At 44.2% G+C, this 15047-nt stretch overlaps 1 protein-coding gene across 1 annotated transcript; it reads right to left on the reverse strand.

The window, feature by feature from the left end:
- Positions 1–12544: 12544 nt before the first annotated feature.
- FAM170B (family with sequence similarity 170 member B) lies at positions 12545–14844 on the reverse strand. The gene is given in 4 exon segments (XM_055345199.1): positions 12545–12607; positions 12609–12918; positions 12920–13286; positions 14733–14844. Coding segments are annotated over 4 exon segments (852 nt in total).
- Positions 14845–15047: the final 203 nt, after the last annotated feature.

A 15047-nucleotide genomic window follows, 5' to 3' on the forward strand; every position in this document is an offset into this window, starting at 1 on the left:
CTTGGATTTGTGCAGAAGAAGAGCATTGGTTCTTAAAGCCAACCAGCACCTGATCCTAGATAACAGTGTGGGTCCTTGGGCAACGTAACTAACCTCTCTGAACTTCATTTTCCAGATGAGAGTGATGTATATAAAATAGCCTGTCAGCAGGACTGTCCAGCATGTGGACAAGGAGCTCAGGAGGTGGCAGGCCCGTTTGGTGTCTGCGTGATCTCACCCCACACTCTGTGCTTGCAGTTTGCTCTTCTGGTTGGTGGAAAGCAGAAGGGACACCTTAACACATGTTGGCCACACTTGAAGGAACCAACTCCTGCTGTGATCATTGTATCCTTTCTAAGTATCAGTCTCTCCCTACAGGACTGAGTGGACATTCAGCCCAGCATTAGACCTAAGTGCCCACCCTCTGCTCAGTTTTCCCTGGTGCTTGCTGGAGATTCAGGGCTGGAAAGTGTTTTTCTTGTGCTTCTAATGATATATGACACTGTTTTGTTTTCAACTGTGTGCTCTCTCAGTACTTTTCAGTTTCCCAAATAATCTACTAGACCATCCTGGTAAGACCTTTGCTGCATGGCACAGGAATGGGAAAATACAGCCACTCCCCAAGGGAGAAACAGCCGGTGACCCAGAGGAGACTCTGTATTTCAGCTTGCTCTAGATTGCAGTAGCAAAGACCTTCACCCTGCCATCTACCCACTTGTTCATAAGCTTAAGATTATTTGAAGATCCTCTATTGACTTATTTGCCCATCCCTTGGCTCTATCAGGTCTGTGTTCTGAATTAGAAAAATAATAAAGTCAATTATTATTTTTTTAGTTACCTCTTGTAAAAATCCCTGTCTGGAGTTTCTGGATGAGGGTTCAGACTATTCTAAAGTTGATCCAGGTCCCTGCGGACAATGGGTGACATAGAAGCCCTACTCAACTAATCTGGACTCCATCAGGCACCACCCAAAGAATCTTAGAAATCTGAACTCCTTCAAAATAACTGTGTTCTGCTATGACATAGTGGGCTGGTGAGTGGAGGTCTTCTTTCTTCTTTCAATATGCAGTTGTCTGCTAAAATCTGGGTCTGACATGAGAGTATGGCATGGTTCAGGACTCAGCTTGATTTTGTGTACAGCAAATATAACCCTAAACTAAAAGCACCAAGGAAAAGTAAACACCCTCTTCTAAGGTGTTCGGCATATTTCTGGGTTGTTCCTTCTGTCTGGATTTATACGAGTCATTTTTGAGATCTCTTCCATACTGCTCACAAGCACTTTACCACAGAATCCAATCAGTTACACACTTGAATTATCATGGAGAGAGGGTGAACAAAGAGTGGACTCTGGATAAAAAAGGGCTTCAGCTCTGACTCATGGGGTTGGGGGGAGGGTATGAAAGAAGGCATCATAGTTACAGAGGATATGTCCATCTAAGCAGAAGGAAAAGCCGTGAGCTAGCTGATGGTGGAACCGCCATGAGACCTGCACAACTGGGAAAGAGATGTGAGGTGCACTGGGTATTCCCTAAAGGGAGGGAATGTGAAGCTGTAAGCCTGACAGTAGATCTAAATAGAAATAACTTCTCCAAACCAACCTCACTGGTGACCATGATAAACTGGGATCATTCCATGATCTTAGGAGTGACTATGAGCTTTGTGCTAGGGACTCTGGAGGAAAGGAGGAATAAAGAAATAAATGTGTTGTCTATATCACTGCCCACAGTGGAGGCCATGTCCACTTCCTCTTCCTAGTCATGCTGGAAACATTCACATAAAGGTAGCCAGCCCTTGAACTGAACCTGAAAGGACACTGGGAGAGTGCTGAAAGAAGACAGTGAGTGGCTTATTTCAGTCAAGGGAACGATGTGTGTCAAAGCAGAGAGGCTAAAGGACACAGGACTTTCAAGTTTCATGGGTAGCTTTGGGGGACCTAGAAGACCAGCTGCATCTGGGAAGTGAGATGTGGCTAGAGAGACAGACAGACACAAAGCCCTTAGAGGTCCCCTCATGTCAGACCCAGGTGTTTGTACTTCATCTCAACAGTGGCAAGTAACCCTGAAGGAAGGGAGAAATTATGGGGGTCTCCTAAGAATCACAGAGCAAGGGACCACTAGAAGAAGAGCAGGCTTGGAGGAAGGGGCTATATGGAGCCTAGTATGTCCAATACCATGGACAGAAGATCTACAAGAAATGTTGAATGTTGAAAGGGTCTGTAACTGAGGGTAGAGCCAGAGAAAGACAACTGATTCATCTTCAAGCCTACGTGGGATGCCTTGGGAATAAATACCACTGCCCAGGGTAAATTCTCTCAGATGAGGTGAGGGCTGAGTACTGAGCCCTTGGACATCCAGTCCTATGCAGTGCACAACACATGGTATGTCATTGATCATTATTCCATGGGTGCATCCGTGGATTAGCAAGGAGAAAGAAAGGAAGGGTGCATGAGCTTGCTTGAGTCACCATAACAAGATACCACAGAGTGGGTAGCATTAGACAACAGACATTTTATTTTTTACAGTTCTGAAGGCTAGAAGTTGGAGATCAAGGCGTGGATGTCATTGGTTTCTTCTGAGGTCTCTCTCTCCCTGCCTTGTAGATGGCCATCTTCTCCCAGTGTCTCTCCAAGGTCTCCCCTCTGTGTGTGTCTGTGTCCAACTTCCTCTCCTTATAAGGACACGAGTCATATTGGACTGGACTCATCCTAATTACCTTATTTTAACTTAATTACCTCTTTAAAGACCCTATCTTCAAATATAGTCACTTTCCAAGGTACTAGGGTTTAGGACTTCAACGTATGAATTTTAGGAAGACACAATTTAGCCCATAACAGAAAGAAAGGGGAGAGGGAAAGGGAGAGCACAGGGAAGGCAGATTATTCTTTGAGAGAGCAGCCAAAGAGGGAGCTGCTGAGGGAGGCTGGCAAACAGAGATGGGGATGGGAAGCCAGCAGACTGCTGTTCTGTCCCCCTAGAGGCCTGATCTCTGAGGTTATCAGAGAGAGGCAACTATCCCAAAACAAAAGGCAAAGGAATACCAAAAAAAATCCCTAATCTTCTTCTGCTGACCTGGAAATGAAAAAACAGTAATCTGGGAAGATATACCTCTGTGGCACATCCTACTGTTTCTAAATAAGAGACTTTACCAGGCCAGGAGGGGATCTGGAGCTGGGAGCAGCTTTCTTGCCAGAACCCTGTCAAGAGGTGCAACTACAATTGGCACTGGGGGGCTGGGCTGTGATCTGCTGCCCTACAATGCAAGGGACAGTCCTGTGCTGGGGGTAACAGTCCACACAAAATGCTGGTGGTGCCCCCACCAGGAAACTGAGAGACAGAATGAACAGAAGTCAATGAAGCAGTACTCTGGGGCAACCGATGCCTTCTGGGCTTTTGTAAGAAGAATGGTTTACAAGGTTTAGAGTCATGTCCAAGCACAAAATGGCTATTGATTGTCTTACCCCAACTCCAGGTCAGCATGCTGCTTGTCACCTATCCTACATGCTGTTCTCAGATTAGGCATCTGCAAGCCGAGGCTCCCACCGCCAGCCTGGCTTTCCCTTCATACCTACTCTTCTTCTGCAGAGGGGTGCTCTTTCCTTCTAGAATCAGTGGGGCCAGCTGAGCTCTGCTCTTAGCTACCCTCAGTCTCGATGGACGGGGAGGCCAGGCTGACAGCTCCAGGAGCCCAGGCAGCTGCTGGGCAAAAGCTCTGGTCTCCATCTCAGGCAGGCCAGGTTGCTCCTCTCAGCCTTCCTGGCTGGAAGAGGGCATGATGCAAGGAGCTAGTCCTTTGTGCAGCAACTACAGTCAGAGGCAGAGAAACCTGAGGCTACCCACTAAGCGAGAAGACATCCCATGTTATCTACACTTTGACTCCCCTACCTGCACACACACACACACACACACACACACACACACACACACACCAGCCCACACATGGATGGACGAGGAATGAGACGTCTCCAGAGTACATTTCCCTCCTGCTGGCACTAAGACCTCATCAGGTAAATGCTAACATATGCCTCCACTTCTCTTTCACAGCCCCACCCACACCCCATTTCCACCCCCTCAGGGACTTTCTCTGACTGTAGCAAACTGATGGATTAATTCACGCTAATACTGTCTTACTCTATGAGCTTTGCAAGGATATTATTTTTGCAGTACAGAAGGAAAAATGTTAAGCCAACGAATGGCTCTCTGATGATGAAATTGCTGAATTCACCACCAGCCCCTCAGAAGAGATTGTGGGGAGAAGGGGTGAGGTCTCTGGAGGGAAGAAAACCCTCTTTCTCCTGTTCATGAGGGTAGCTTTTGTTCTAGAAATGCAGAGACCCAGTCCTAGCTCAGCGTGGGATGTCTGGAATAATTGCCCCTCGAGGGCACAGCTAAACTTCTAATCTTTCAAGATTCTCAGCACATCCAGGTCCTCATTGTTTCTGTGCTCAGCTCATTTGCTGGTCATCCATCACCTTTTCCAGGAAGTTTTCCAAGCCCCCAGAGTCTAGTTGGTCTTCTCTTTTAAGCCCCCATGGTTTCGTATACAAACCTCTATATGCAGCATCATTGATACTTAAATAAATGACCCTATCCAATCCCCAAGGCCAGACGCTAGCTCTCACTCATCTGTGTCCCTCTTCCTTGAGCCCAGGCCTTGTGCATGGGGGAAGTAATGGGTGAACGTCTGTGGGATGAAGGATATTCTATGTAAGTGCGTTCAGGCTGTTTTTCTCCTGGGAAAAACATGAGCAACCCCAGGGCTTTCACTCTTCCTAAGAGAGTTCTTGAAATTTCAGGAAGATCTAGAAAAAATTTTAAAGCCCATGGATAATCTGGATACCTTATCAACCCCGGTGGCACCTGAGTCCTATGCCCTTGTTTGCATTTAGGCTGGCAATCAAGGTGACCTCAAGTGGATGACTTTATGCATTCATAATGTCCAGCCTGTGGCAGTGAGGACCCATCTCCCACAGAGGAATTGGCCTCCCCTTGAGTCCCGTATTCACTCTGGAGGCAAGCGGGTTTTACTAACACTAAGCTCAATGGTCACATAAAATTAATGCTGTTAATTTGAGTTTTATGGCTGTTGTAATTGTGTTCATATTTATAAATTTGTGTTTATTTTATACTTGTAAACAACTATCAATTTGAATGTTTACATGGAAGTAAAGCAATTTCAGCAGCAATAATTGAAGTCAACATGAGCGTGTAGGAATGTTCTGTGCTTTGTAAGGATGCTACTCAAGTTTGAGAAACACAGTTATGGGGTATTCTCACTCACTCCCTTTTCCTGGGTGAGCGCTGGGAGTGGCTGCAGGAAGGCTGGAAGCAGGGCCCCAACTAGGCTTTGAGCCTCACCCCTGGACCTTCTCTTCAGGTCCTTGTGCTCTGCTCCAACCCAGGTTCAGCATGGCCCAGGGCAGAGCAATATGTACCATGCACATGCGCATACACACTAAAAAACTCATACCCACATGAATGGATGCATGTACACACAGGGTCTGGCTTCTGGTGCCAGGCTTTGAGCTCTCGATGTAGCATTTTCATGAACTGCTTATTCCATCTTCCCTACAGCTCAGCACATCCAGGTCCCCATTTTCCCTATGCCCAGATCATCTGCTGGTGGGGCCTTAGCTTGGGTCTCACTGGGACCCATCAGAAGCATAGCAGAAAATCAGACAAAACACACTGTGCTGTCTTCACTAATCCTCACACCAATGTGCAAGCATACACCAGATTCCTTCTGCAAAACCCTCTGCCAGAGTCCCAAAGCACACTGAGTCCTCGGGGCCAGTAGGCCACTCAGTGTTTGTCACAAGTCAGTAGGTTTTGTCCTCAAATTTGTTTATGACACTCCGAGTATTTAAGTCCACAAACATTGATTGAGCACTTACTGTGTGCTTGCTCTCCTAAGAACCTGGGACCAGGAGGCTCCCTACTGGAAACATGGACCTTGCTGGCTGCTGCCTTCCTACCTCTGTCTCCTACTCTTCAGCATCTGCCTAGGGCTTTATTTCCTAGGGCTGCATCATACTGCAGATTTTTCTCACGGTTCTGGAGGCCAGAAGTCTGAGATCAAAGTGCCCGTAGGACTGGTTTTTCTGGGGGCTCTCTGCTTAGCTTGTAAATGACCATCTTCTCCCTGTGTCTTCTTCACATGGTCTTCCATCTGTGTTTTAATCCCCTCTTTTTATAAGACACCAGTCATATTGGATTAAAATCTAACCTTGTGACTTCATTTTACCTTAATTACCTCTTTAAAGACTTCATCTCCAAATAAGGTCACATCCTGAGGTACTAGGGGTTAGGACTTCAACATGTGAATTTGAGAGGTACACAATTCAGACCTTAATAGCATCCATCACCAAGCACTTCAGACCCTGCTGACTCTCACCCTAATGGGTTCCACCGTCTTTGATGGAACATTCATCTTTTCCCACCAGCCTCCTACCTGGACCCCCTTTGTGATGTCACATTCCCCAGTCAATTTATTCCTTAATATCTGGCATTCCTCTCTCTCAACCCTTCTGTCTTCCTTCCCCCAACTTCCTTTTTTCTTCATCCTCCCGCACAACCTTCTGGTCTCCCTTCAGGACCTTTGTTTTCTTTCCCAGCTTCACTGTCATTACTCTTCAGCTGAGCTCCCACCTTGGTTCTCTCAAGATCTTCTTCTCACTCACAGCTTTTGTCAACCTCCATAAGAAAGGAAGGCACAGCACAAAAAGAGCTTTGTGACAACTCTCTTGAGTTGGCTAGGTCCTCATCCATTACAAAGTACTCTTAAAATCAAAGCTAATTTCATTTTGCAAGGACCAAGGAGTGCAAGGTTAGAAGCTGGGGTTCTTCATGCATATAGACAACAAATGTGGACAAAGGCAGCCCCCAGTGTCACTTCTAACCTAAGGTAAGATGTGATTAAATGTTTGTCTTTTTATTGTAAAAGCCATACTTACTCATCTAGAAAACTTTAAAAATATGCATTGTATAGAATGCAAAATTGTCAACAATTATAAACTGGAGGTAATCACTTTGACAATTCACTGCATTTAACAATATTTCTAAGAATATTTTGGAGTATCCATCTATCAGCCCTTTGCTTACCTCTTTTTTTTTTTTTTCAAAATCTTTTTTTTTTTTATAAATTAATTTTTATTGGTGTTCAATTTACCAACATACAGAATAACACCCAGTGCTCATTGCTTACCTCTTTTTTATAAGTGATTTTGAATTAAGTTATTTGAGCTTTCAAGGTAAGTAATATTGTCTTTTTCCAAAAATGGAGAGATTTTTCTGTCACTTATTTATAACCTTTCTGTTTCATATTTTCATTGAATTTGTTGTAACCTCCAGAACATTAAATAAAAACTGTAATAGATGACATATTTTATCTGATTTACATGGAAACAAGTGCGGATCATTTTGCTACCTAGTTTAAGATACTTTATATCATATGAAGAAAATTTCTTTTCTCAGTTTTAAAAAATAACATTGGAGGGGCACCTGGGTGGCTTAGTCGGTTAAGCATCCAACTCTTGATTTCTGTTCATTTCATGATCTCAGGGTTGTGAGATGGAGCCCCAGGTCAGGCTCCATGGCATGGAGCCTGCTCAAGATGATCTCCCCTTCTGCGCCTCCCCCTCTAAAATTTAAATAATAATATATAGTTGTTGTATTACATTTCTTTTTAGACGGATGTATTAATTTATAGTGATTCTCAAAAGTTGTGTAACCATCACTACTCTCTGATTCTAGAATATTTCCCTCACCTGAAGAGGAAGCTCCATACCCATGAGCAAGCACTTCCCAGTCTTCTCCTTCCCCCAAATCCCTGGCAGCCACTAATCTGTTTTCTGTCTCTACAATAATTTGTCTATTTGCACATTTCATATAAATAGAATCGTGCATTATATAATGTATAGTGTACCTCATTATGTAGTATACCTTTTGTGTCTGACTCCTTTTTCTTAGCATAGTTTTCAAAGTCCATCTCACATTGTAGCATGGATCAGTACTGTGTTCCTTTATATGGCTGCAAAATATGCCATCATACGGATATACCACATTTTCTCAATTCATCATTTGATGGTCATGTAGGTTGTTTTTACTATTTTTTATTAGGAATAATGTTGCTATGAATATTCATATACAAACTCTTGTGTGGACCTACATTTTCAAGTATCAGAATTGCTAGGCCATACAGTAACTCTATTTTTTGCTTTTCGAGGAACTGCTAGAATGCTTTCTAAAGTGGCTGCACCATTTCACCTCCCTACAGACTAATGATGTTAAGCATCTTTTCATGTGCTTATTGCTCATTTATATATTTTTCTAAAGAAATATCTTTTAAATATCTTGCTTATTTTTAAATTGGAATATTTGTATTTTATTGTTGACTTATAAGAGTTCTTTATATGTTTTGGGTACTAACCCTTTCAGATATGTGTTGTGCAAGTATTCTCTTTCATTCTATGGATTGTTTTTCACTTTCTTGATAATGTCCTTTGAACACAAAAATTTTTAATTTTGATGAAGTTCAACTTATATTTCTCTGTTTGCTTGTGCTTTGGTGTCATATCTAAGAGACCATTGCCTGATCCAACATCATGGATATTTACACCTTTGTCTTCCTATAAGAGTTTTATAGTTTTAACTACTACATTTAAGTCTTTTTCATTTTAGTTTTCACATATGGTGTGAGGTAGGGATCTAACTTCACTCCTTTGCATATAGATCTATCCAGTTGTCCCAGCACTATATAAAAGATTATTCTTTCCCCTGTTGAATTATCTTGGTGCCCTAACTGAAAAATTTCAATTAATTATTTTCTGTTTATAAGTAATATTGATATATTCACTTTTTTAGTGCTGTCTTTGAAAGGCATTGTTATCAGGTTTCCATAGTGTCATAAAATGATTTGCATCTTTTTCTATGGTTTGGAAAACAAAAGGTCTAAAGTGGTTCAATATCTAAAATGTTTAGATCCCTTGAGCCTCCAGAGTGGTTCTGCTTACTCACCCTGATACTTCTCTTATTTGGTGGCAGTCCCAGGTTTCTGCAAAGTGATGAGTTTAAACCACAAGTAAATACTGTTCAGTTATATTTTAAGAACAAGTCACTATTTAAGAGCGATTTTATCCGTTCCTCCCCCCATCCATGTCAGCATAAGTTATCCTCTACATTAAGAGTTTGCTTACCCAAGGTTCCTGTCATCTTTCATTTATTCTGAATGCCCATCATTTTTTCCTGATCTCCAGCTGCTGCTACTTAATCTAAAGAAAATACAACCTGTGGAGTTGACATGTTTGCTTTTCTAAATACCTTGCATCTGTCTTTACACTAAAATTTTCTTCTCGGTGTGATGGTTACAGCATAGGTTTTGAAACTACACTGACTGGTATAAAGCCTGACTCTGCTGTACACCAGCTGTATAGCCTTGGCAAGGTCTCAGCCTACTTACCTATCAAACTAATCATAGGACCCACCTCATTAGATTGTGGAGAGTATTACATGACTTAATGTTCACAGGATATCTAGAGCAATGCTTGGTGCTTAGAATATCAAGGCAACATTCATCTTAAAGGCTGAAATTCCAGAGCCATGACTCATTTTATTTCCTTTGCACACTGATTTCAAAATAGAAATGTTCTCACTAGTGCTCTACTATTTCTGGCTCAGCTGCCTCCCCTCCCCTTAGGTTGTGCCTGGATTCTGCCTACCTACTGAGCTTTCCTCAAACACCAAATAGCTTTTCTAAGAAGAGTTTAACAAGTAGGGCTATTGCCTCATTTCTTTTTCTTTTTTCTTTCTAAGATCCTCCCCGCTTTCACAATGAATTTAGAAAGTCTGTGATTCTGCTACATCTTGAAAATTGTGATAAGATGTCATCCCCATGGCTGATGTCCATTCTAAGATGATCTCATGACTTCCTGTTGCACTGAGGCTAGCAGAGAAAATGCATCCCACATGAAGTCCACCTAAAGGACCATGGCCTTAGCTAACCACATACACATAGATGACAGCAAATCTATCTTCATCTCATGTAATACTCTTCCAAGCTCCAGATCTTTCTAACTCCCTTCTTGATATTTCTATAACAAATTGAGCTTTTTCAAAAGTAGACTCATTGGTATCCCAGTAAATCTTCTACTTTGGTTTTCCATCATCTGGAAATGGCACCAATATTTACTAGCCACCTATTTGAAAAACCTGGAAGTCATTCAGGACACAGTCCTCTTACCACCCTCCTCAAATGCTTGCCAAAATCTCTCACTTCCATCTCTCAAATCTCTTAAGCTCATTCTGCATGTTAACCGTACTCCTTGTTGCCAACAGTGCTTTCTCTCATCCACTCTTAGCCCTGCTCACCAGCCTAATTTTCTGCAAATGCAAACTTGACTTGCTTACAATTCCTCAAGAGCTCTTGCAGTTTTCAGTGGGGAGTGAGGGGTGGGAATTCAAGTTTTATAATTTTGTCTCCTAAGCCCTACTTGACCTAACTGCCCATCTGATGCAACAGAGAACACAAAGATGTTATTGTCAAAGGCCCATTTCTCCATGTCTGTTCAGGATGCAGCCCTCTCTCACCTGCTTCACTGTTCTAAGATTTCCCCCAAATATGTCTTGAATACATCCATTCACTCCCTCTTGGCATCTGACAAGCTTTATCCAAGCCACATTGTCCCTTGTCTGGACTTCTGCAATAGTCTCTTAAGTGGTCTCCCTACTTATTCCTTTCTTCTTTTGCTACTGTACCAATCCATATTTCACATACCACCAGGATGAGTTTGGAACATGAATCTGATCATGCTACATGCTACTTCTCTTTTTAAAACCACCTGCAAACAGAATCAGGCATACACTAAGATAGCATGACTGGAGAAGGCCCCTTTGAAAAAGTGACAAAGCTGAAACCTCAAGGATAAGTAAAGAGTTGGCCAGAAGAGTGACAGAGAAGGGTTTGCCCTCCACTTAGAGGAGAGAGTAAGTGCAAAGGCCCTGAGGTATGAAAGCTTGAAGCACATAAAGAAAGCTAATGGGGCTGGAACATGGTGAGTGAATCAATGAATGCTGTGAAATGGTGATGGAGAAGGTAGCAAAGCCTGGGCCATGGTAGCAGAGCCTGGGCTTTGGAGGCCATAAAACAGGTACTTCCATAATTATTTCTAAATCTGTATATATGGAGTCTATTTTTGCCCACCAGCTGTAAGCTCCACAGGGAACCATCCATGCCTGTTCACTGTCTGCTTCACATGCACAGTACAGTGTCTGGCACATAGCAGGTGCTAAATCTTTATAGAATGTATGAGGGGAGAAATGTCTCCAGAGTTCCAACCAGGCCAAGTGGCTGGCAATTGCTCAAACGTCTTGTGCCATTCCCTCTTCTAAGATCCTCATTCTTGTCTAGCTCAGTGATTATCAACCAACAAGCAATTTTGCTTCCAGGGAATGTTTGTTAATATCTAGGACATTTTTGACTGTCACAATTGTAGGGAAGGGGATGCTACTGGCATCTGGTGGGTAGAGGCCAAGGCTGCTCCTGAATATCCTACAGTGGAGAGAGGATAGCTCTCGCTGACGTGAAGACAATTACTCAACCTAAAATGTCAACATCAAAAGTGAGAAGCCCGCTCTTACTAATTCTACCTGTTCTACCTCCAAAGGTTTGGAGGCAAACCTTTGTGAACATTGCCTCTTTTTGGAAAGTTTTCCTTGTCAACCAGTGTGAGTTTGGGGGGCCCTCGCCTGAGCTCCCCAAACCTCCTTTATGTGATTCACCCCCTTGCTTTGCAGCTGTCTATTCTATCTACATGTTTCATCAGCCTAACACACAGTGAGACATCCATGTATTTTCTTGAATGAATGCCACTCCCTGAGCTGGGGACAGATAGGAGTATGCAAATGAATTCTGTAACAACATTTTAAAACCTGTAGTTGACATATGAACTTATAGGTAGCAGGACTTACCCATATCCCATCTCTCTGGAAACCTGCCTCTCTCCAGGTGTCTGTGCTGGTGTGTACCCTACAGAAATGGCAATTTCCTATGGCTCTGACCTAAAAGCATAGTTCACTCCTTTAAAAGTTGCCTTACATTTTCAGTTACTCAAGTTTATTTATTTATTTTTTCAGTTACTCAAGTTTAATCCCACTATAATAAGACATAGAACGAGGGCATTTGGCGGGTTCCTAACAATGAAAAATATAGGGCTGACATTTCATTTGCAGTTGGCTCTTCTGTGAGTCAGGACCTGCTTGATCCACCAACAAAAATAAAAAACCCCGTGGCCACATGCTTGCAAGCTTCAGATCTTGTGCCCATCATAAGAAACATTTGAAGCCCTCCTCTTTGGATTCAGGTTAGAAATGGATTCTGGTTGAAATGCTGTGCCCTTTGGAAGGGATCTTCCCCCCCTTCCCTTGTCACGGCCTTCCCAGCTCTAGCTCCTGCTCCCTTCCTTCCCCTGTCCCTCCTTTTCTGGCCCTGCCCCTAGAGTTCTGGTCCTGCTGGCTGGGGAAGGAGCAAACGAGGTGCTGGAGGTGAGGGCAGGGCTAGGCACATCACCTCCAGCTCACTGCTTCTGCCACTGCGAGGGAAGCACCCCAGCATGGGACCTTGAGCATTCACTGCCTTCTTGCAGGGCTCTGTTCCTCCTTGTCCAGCTCCTGCACTTGGCCCCGGGCCTGCCTTCTCTCCAGCATCTCCTCAAAAAAGATCTGGCAGCTAAAGCCCTCTTGGATGCCATAATGGGCGTGCTTGAGCAGCGCCTCCAATGTGGGGAAGACCCGACAGCAGGCCACACAGCGCAGCCCGTAGTTTGTAGTGACTAGCCAGTCCGGAGTGTCCCGCAGCTTCTGCAGGCAGCACTCCAGGGTGCCCAGCAGCTCCGTGTCATCCTGCTCTGGGCAGCAGTTGTTCTTGCTGGCTTCTAGTTCCCAGTGCAGCGTTGGAAGCCATCTCAAATGAGGAGCCTTTCCTCCTCTGCCTCTTGATGAACTCGGCTTCACGAATGCGGGGCTTCCTGCTGATGGGCTTGAAGCCTGTCTCAGTCTCCCAGGCCACGGCCACTGCCTGCACCGTCTGCACGTGGGTGTAGAAGGCACACATGCTCTGCTGGGCCGTGTCCTCATCGTCGTATGTGCAGGAGTAGCAGGACTGGTACTGGGAGTAGGACTGGTACTCGGAGGAGGACTGGGAGGATGGAGAGCTGCTCCAGCTCAGCATCACCTGAGCCCTGCTGGCCAAGTAGATGTCCTCCTCATGGAGAATGGCCGGTCCTGGCCACAGAGAGGTCTCCTCTTTCTTTACAGCCCCTGAGAGGTAGAAGGACTTTTTCGTCAGTGTCCCTGCAGGGGTCAGTACCACAACCCACCTTCAGGACCCTGAAACGGTGTAGGCTTCAGGGCCCCTGAGCAGGGACTGTTCCCTCCTGTATCTGTTGCCTCATAAAATGGAGGTGACAATGCTTACCTTATGGGGTACTGATGAGGATCATATAATGCATGAATGTAATCACCAAAAACTCGACTAAGCCCCCAAAGACCATCAACTGGGGAGTAGACAGATTATGATTCATCCATACCCTGCAAGCCTATTCACTGGTGAGAAGGAATGTGGATGAATCCCTAATGCATTCTGTTAAGTGAAAGCACCGTGGGTAAAGAGGCCATATAGTATAGGATTCCACCTAGATGATGTTCTAGAAAAGGTAAAGCTAGAGGGAGAGAGAAGAAATCACAGGCTCCCAGGAGCTGGGGTGGCCAGGGAACTGACTGTAAAGGGTCACAAGGAACCTTTGGTGATGATGGAAATATTCTGTATCATGATTGTGGTGGTTACACAAATGTACACTTATCAAAATTCTTCAAATTGTATGCTTAAAGAGGCACCTGGGTGACTTAGTTAATGTCTTCCTGTAGATCAGATCATGATCCCAGGGCCCTGAGATCCAGCCCCACATCAGTATCCCTGCACAGTGGGGAGCCTGCTTTTCCCTCTCCCTCCACTACTCTCCCTGCTTGTGTTCTCTCTGTGTCTCAAATAAATTAATAAAATCTTTTTTAAAATTGTACACTTAAAACTTATGATATTTCTGTATTTAAATTAATAGCTCAATAAAGCCAATTTAAAAAGCCACACACGGAACATGCTTTGGCCAGGCCATTCAGCCCCACCTTCCCCTTTGGCATTTGTGATGTATCTCTGTCTTACATGGGGAACATGTCGCCCTCTTCTTGAACATCCACTGTATCCCATCACCATCTAAGTGCTTGCAATGTTTCAACTCTACTAATACTGAAAAAACCCTAAGGAATTGAATTGTTGTGATTCCCATTTGACAGATTAAGAAACTGAGGCACAGAGAGTTTGACGGATGAGCTGGTATCACCCTTAGGTGGCTGCCAGTGATCACTTCAGAGGAGTCTTCAAATTGATGTTCTAGATTAGCTTTAGTCAATTTAGTATAAAGGACTTTTTTATATTATTCTGAAATCATAGTATTGACATGGCCATTCTTGTTTCTCAATGCACATTAAAATATATAATGATCAACATTATTACAGTTCATCCTCGTACCTTCTGAAATCACCTCATGTCCTCACAAGGGCCCCACGCATACCCGCCATCCATTCTTATGATCCCTGAACACTTTGGTAACAGCCCCAAGGGGTGACCCAGTGCCAGCTCCTCACCCTCCAAGACCTCCCTCCCAGGGAACACACATGGCAGCCACCCTGCAGCCCCTTCTTTTGACCTACCTGACCAGCATACTTCCACGCTCTCTTCCATGGACTCTGGGCTGACCAAGCTGAGGGTGGCCCTTTCTGTTGGTGATTGTTCTCCCTTATGGTCTGTGAAGTGACGTTTCATGATTGGACTCCAGCACCCAGGGGACTCAATGCCCCAGCTGTTTGCTGAGAGTTGGCTTGGACTGTGCTGAAGCCCTCCACTGGCCCCAGCCGGCTTCCTGCAGCTGCCAGGCACTCTGTGGTCACTAGGATCCTGGCTTTATTCTGTGACCTCATCAATGACACTAGCTTGTTCTGTGACCATGGCAAGGACTGACACCCAGC

Source organism: Nyctereutes procyonoides, unplaced genomic scaffold (assembly GCF_905146905.1).
Source record: "Nyctereutes procyonoides isolate TBG_1078 unplaced genomic scaffold, NYPRO_anot_genome, whole genome shotgun sequence".
Taxonomy (NCBI): domain Eukaryota; kingdom Metazoa; phylum Chordata; class Mammalia; order Carnivora; family Canidae; genus Nyctereutes; species Nyctereutes procyonoides.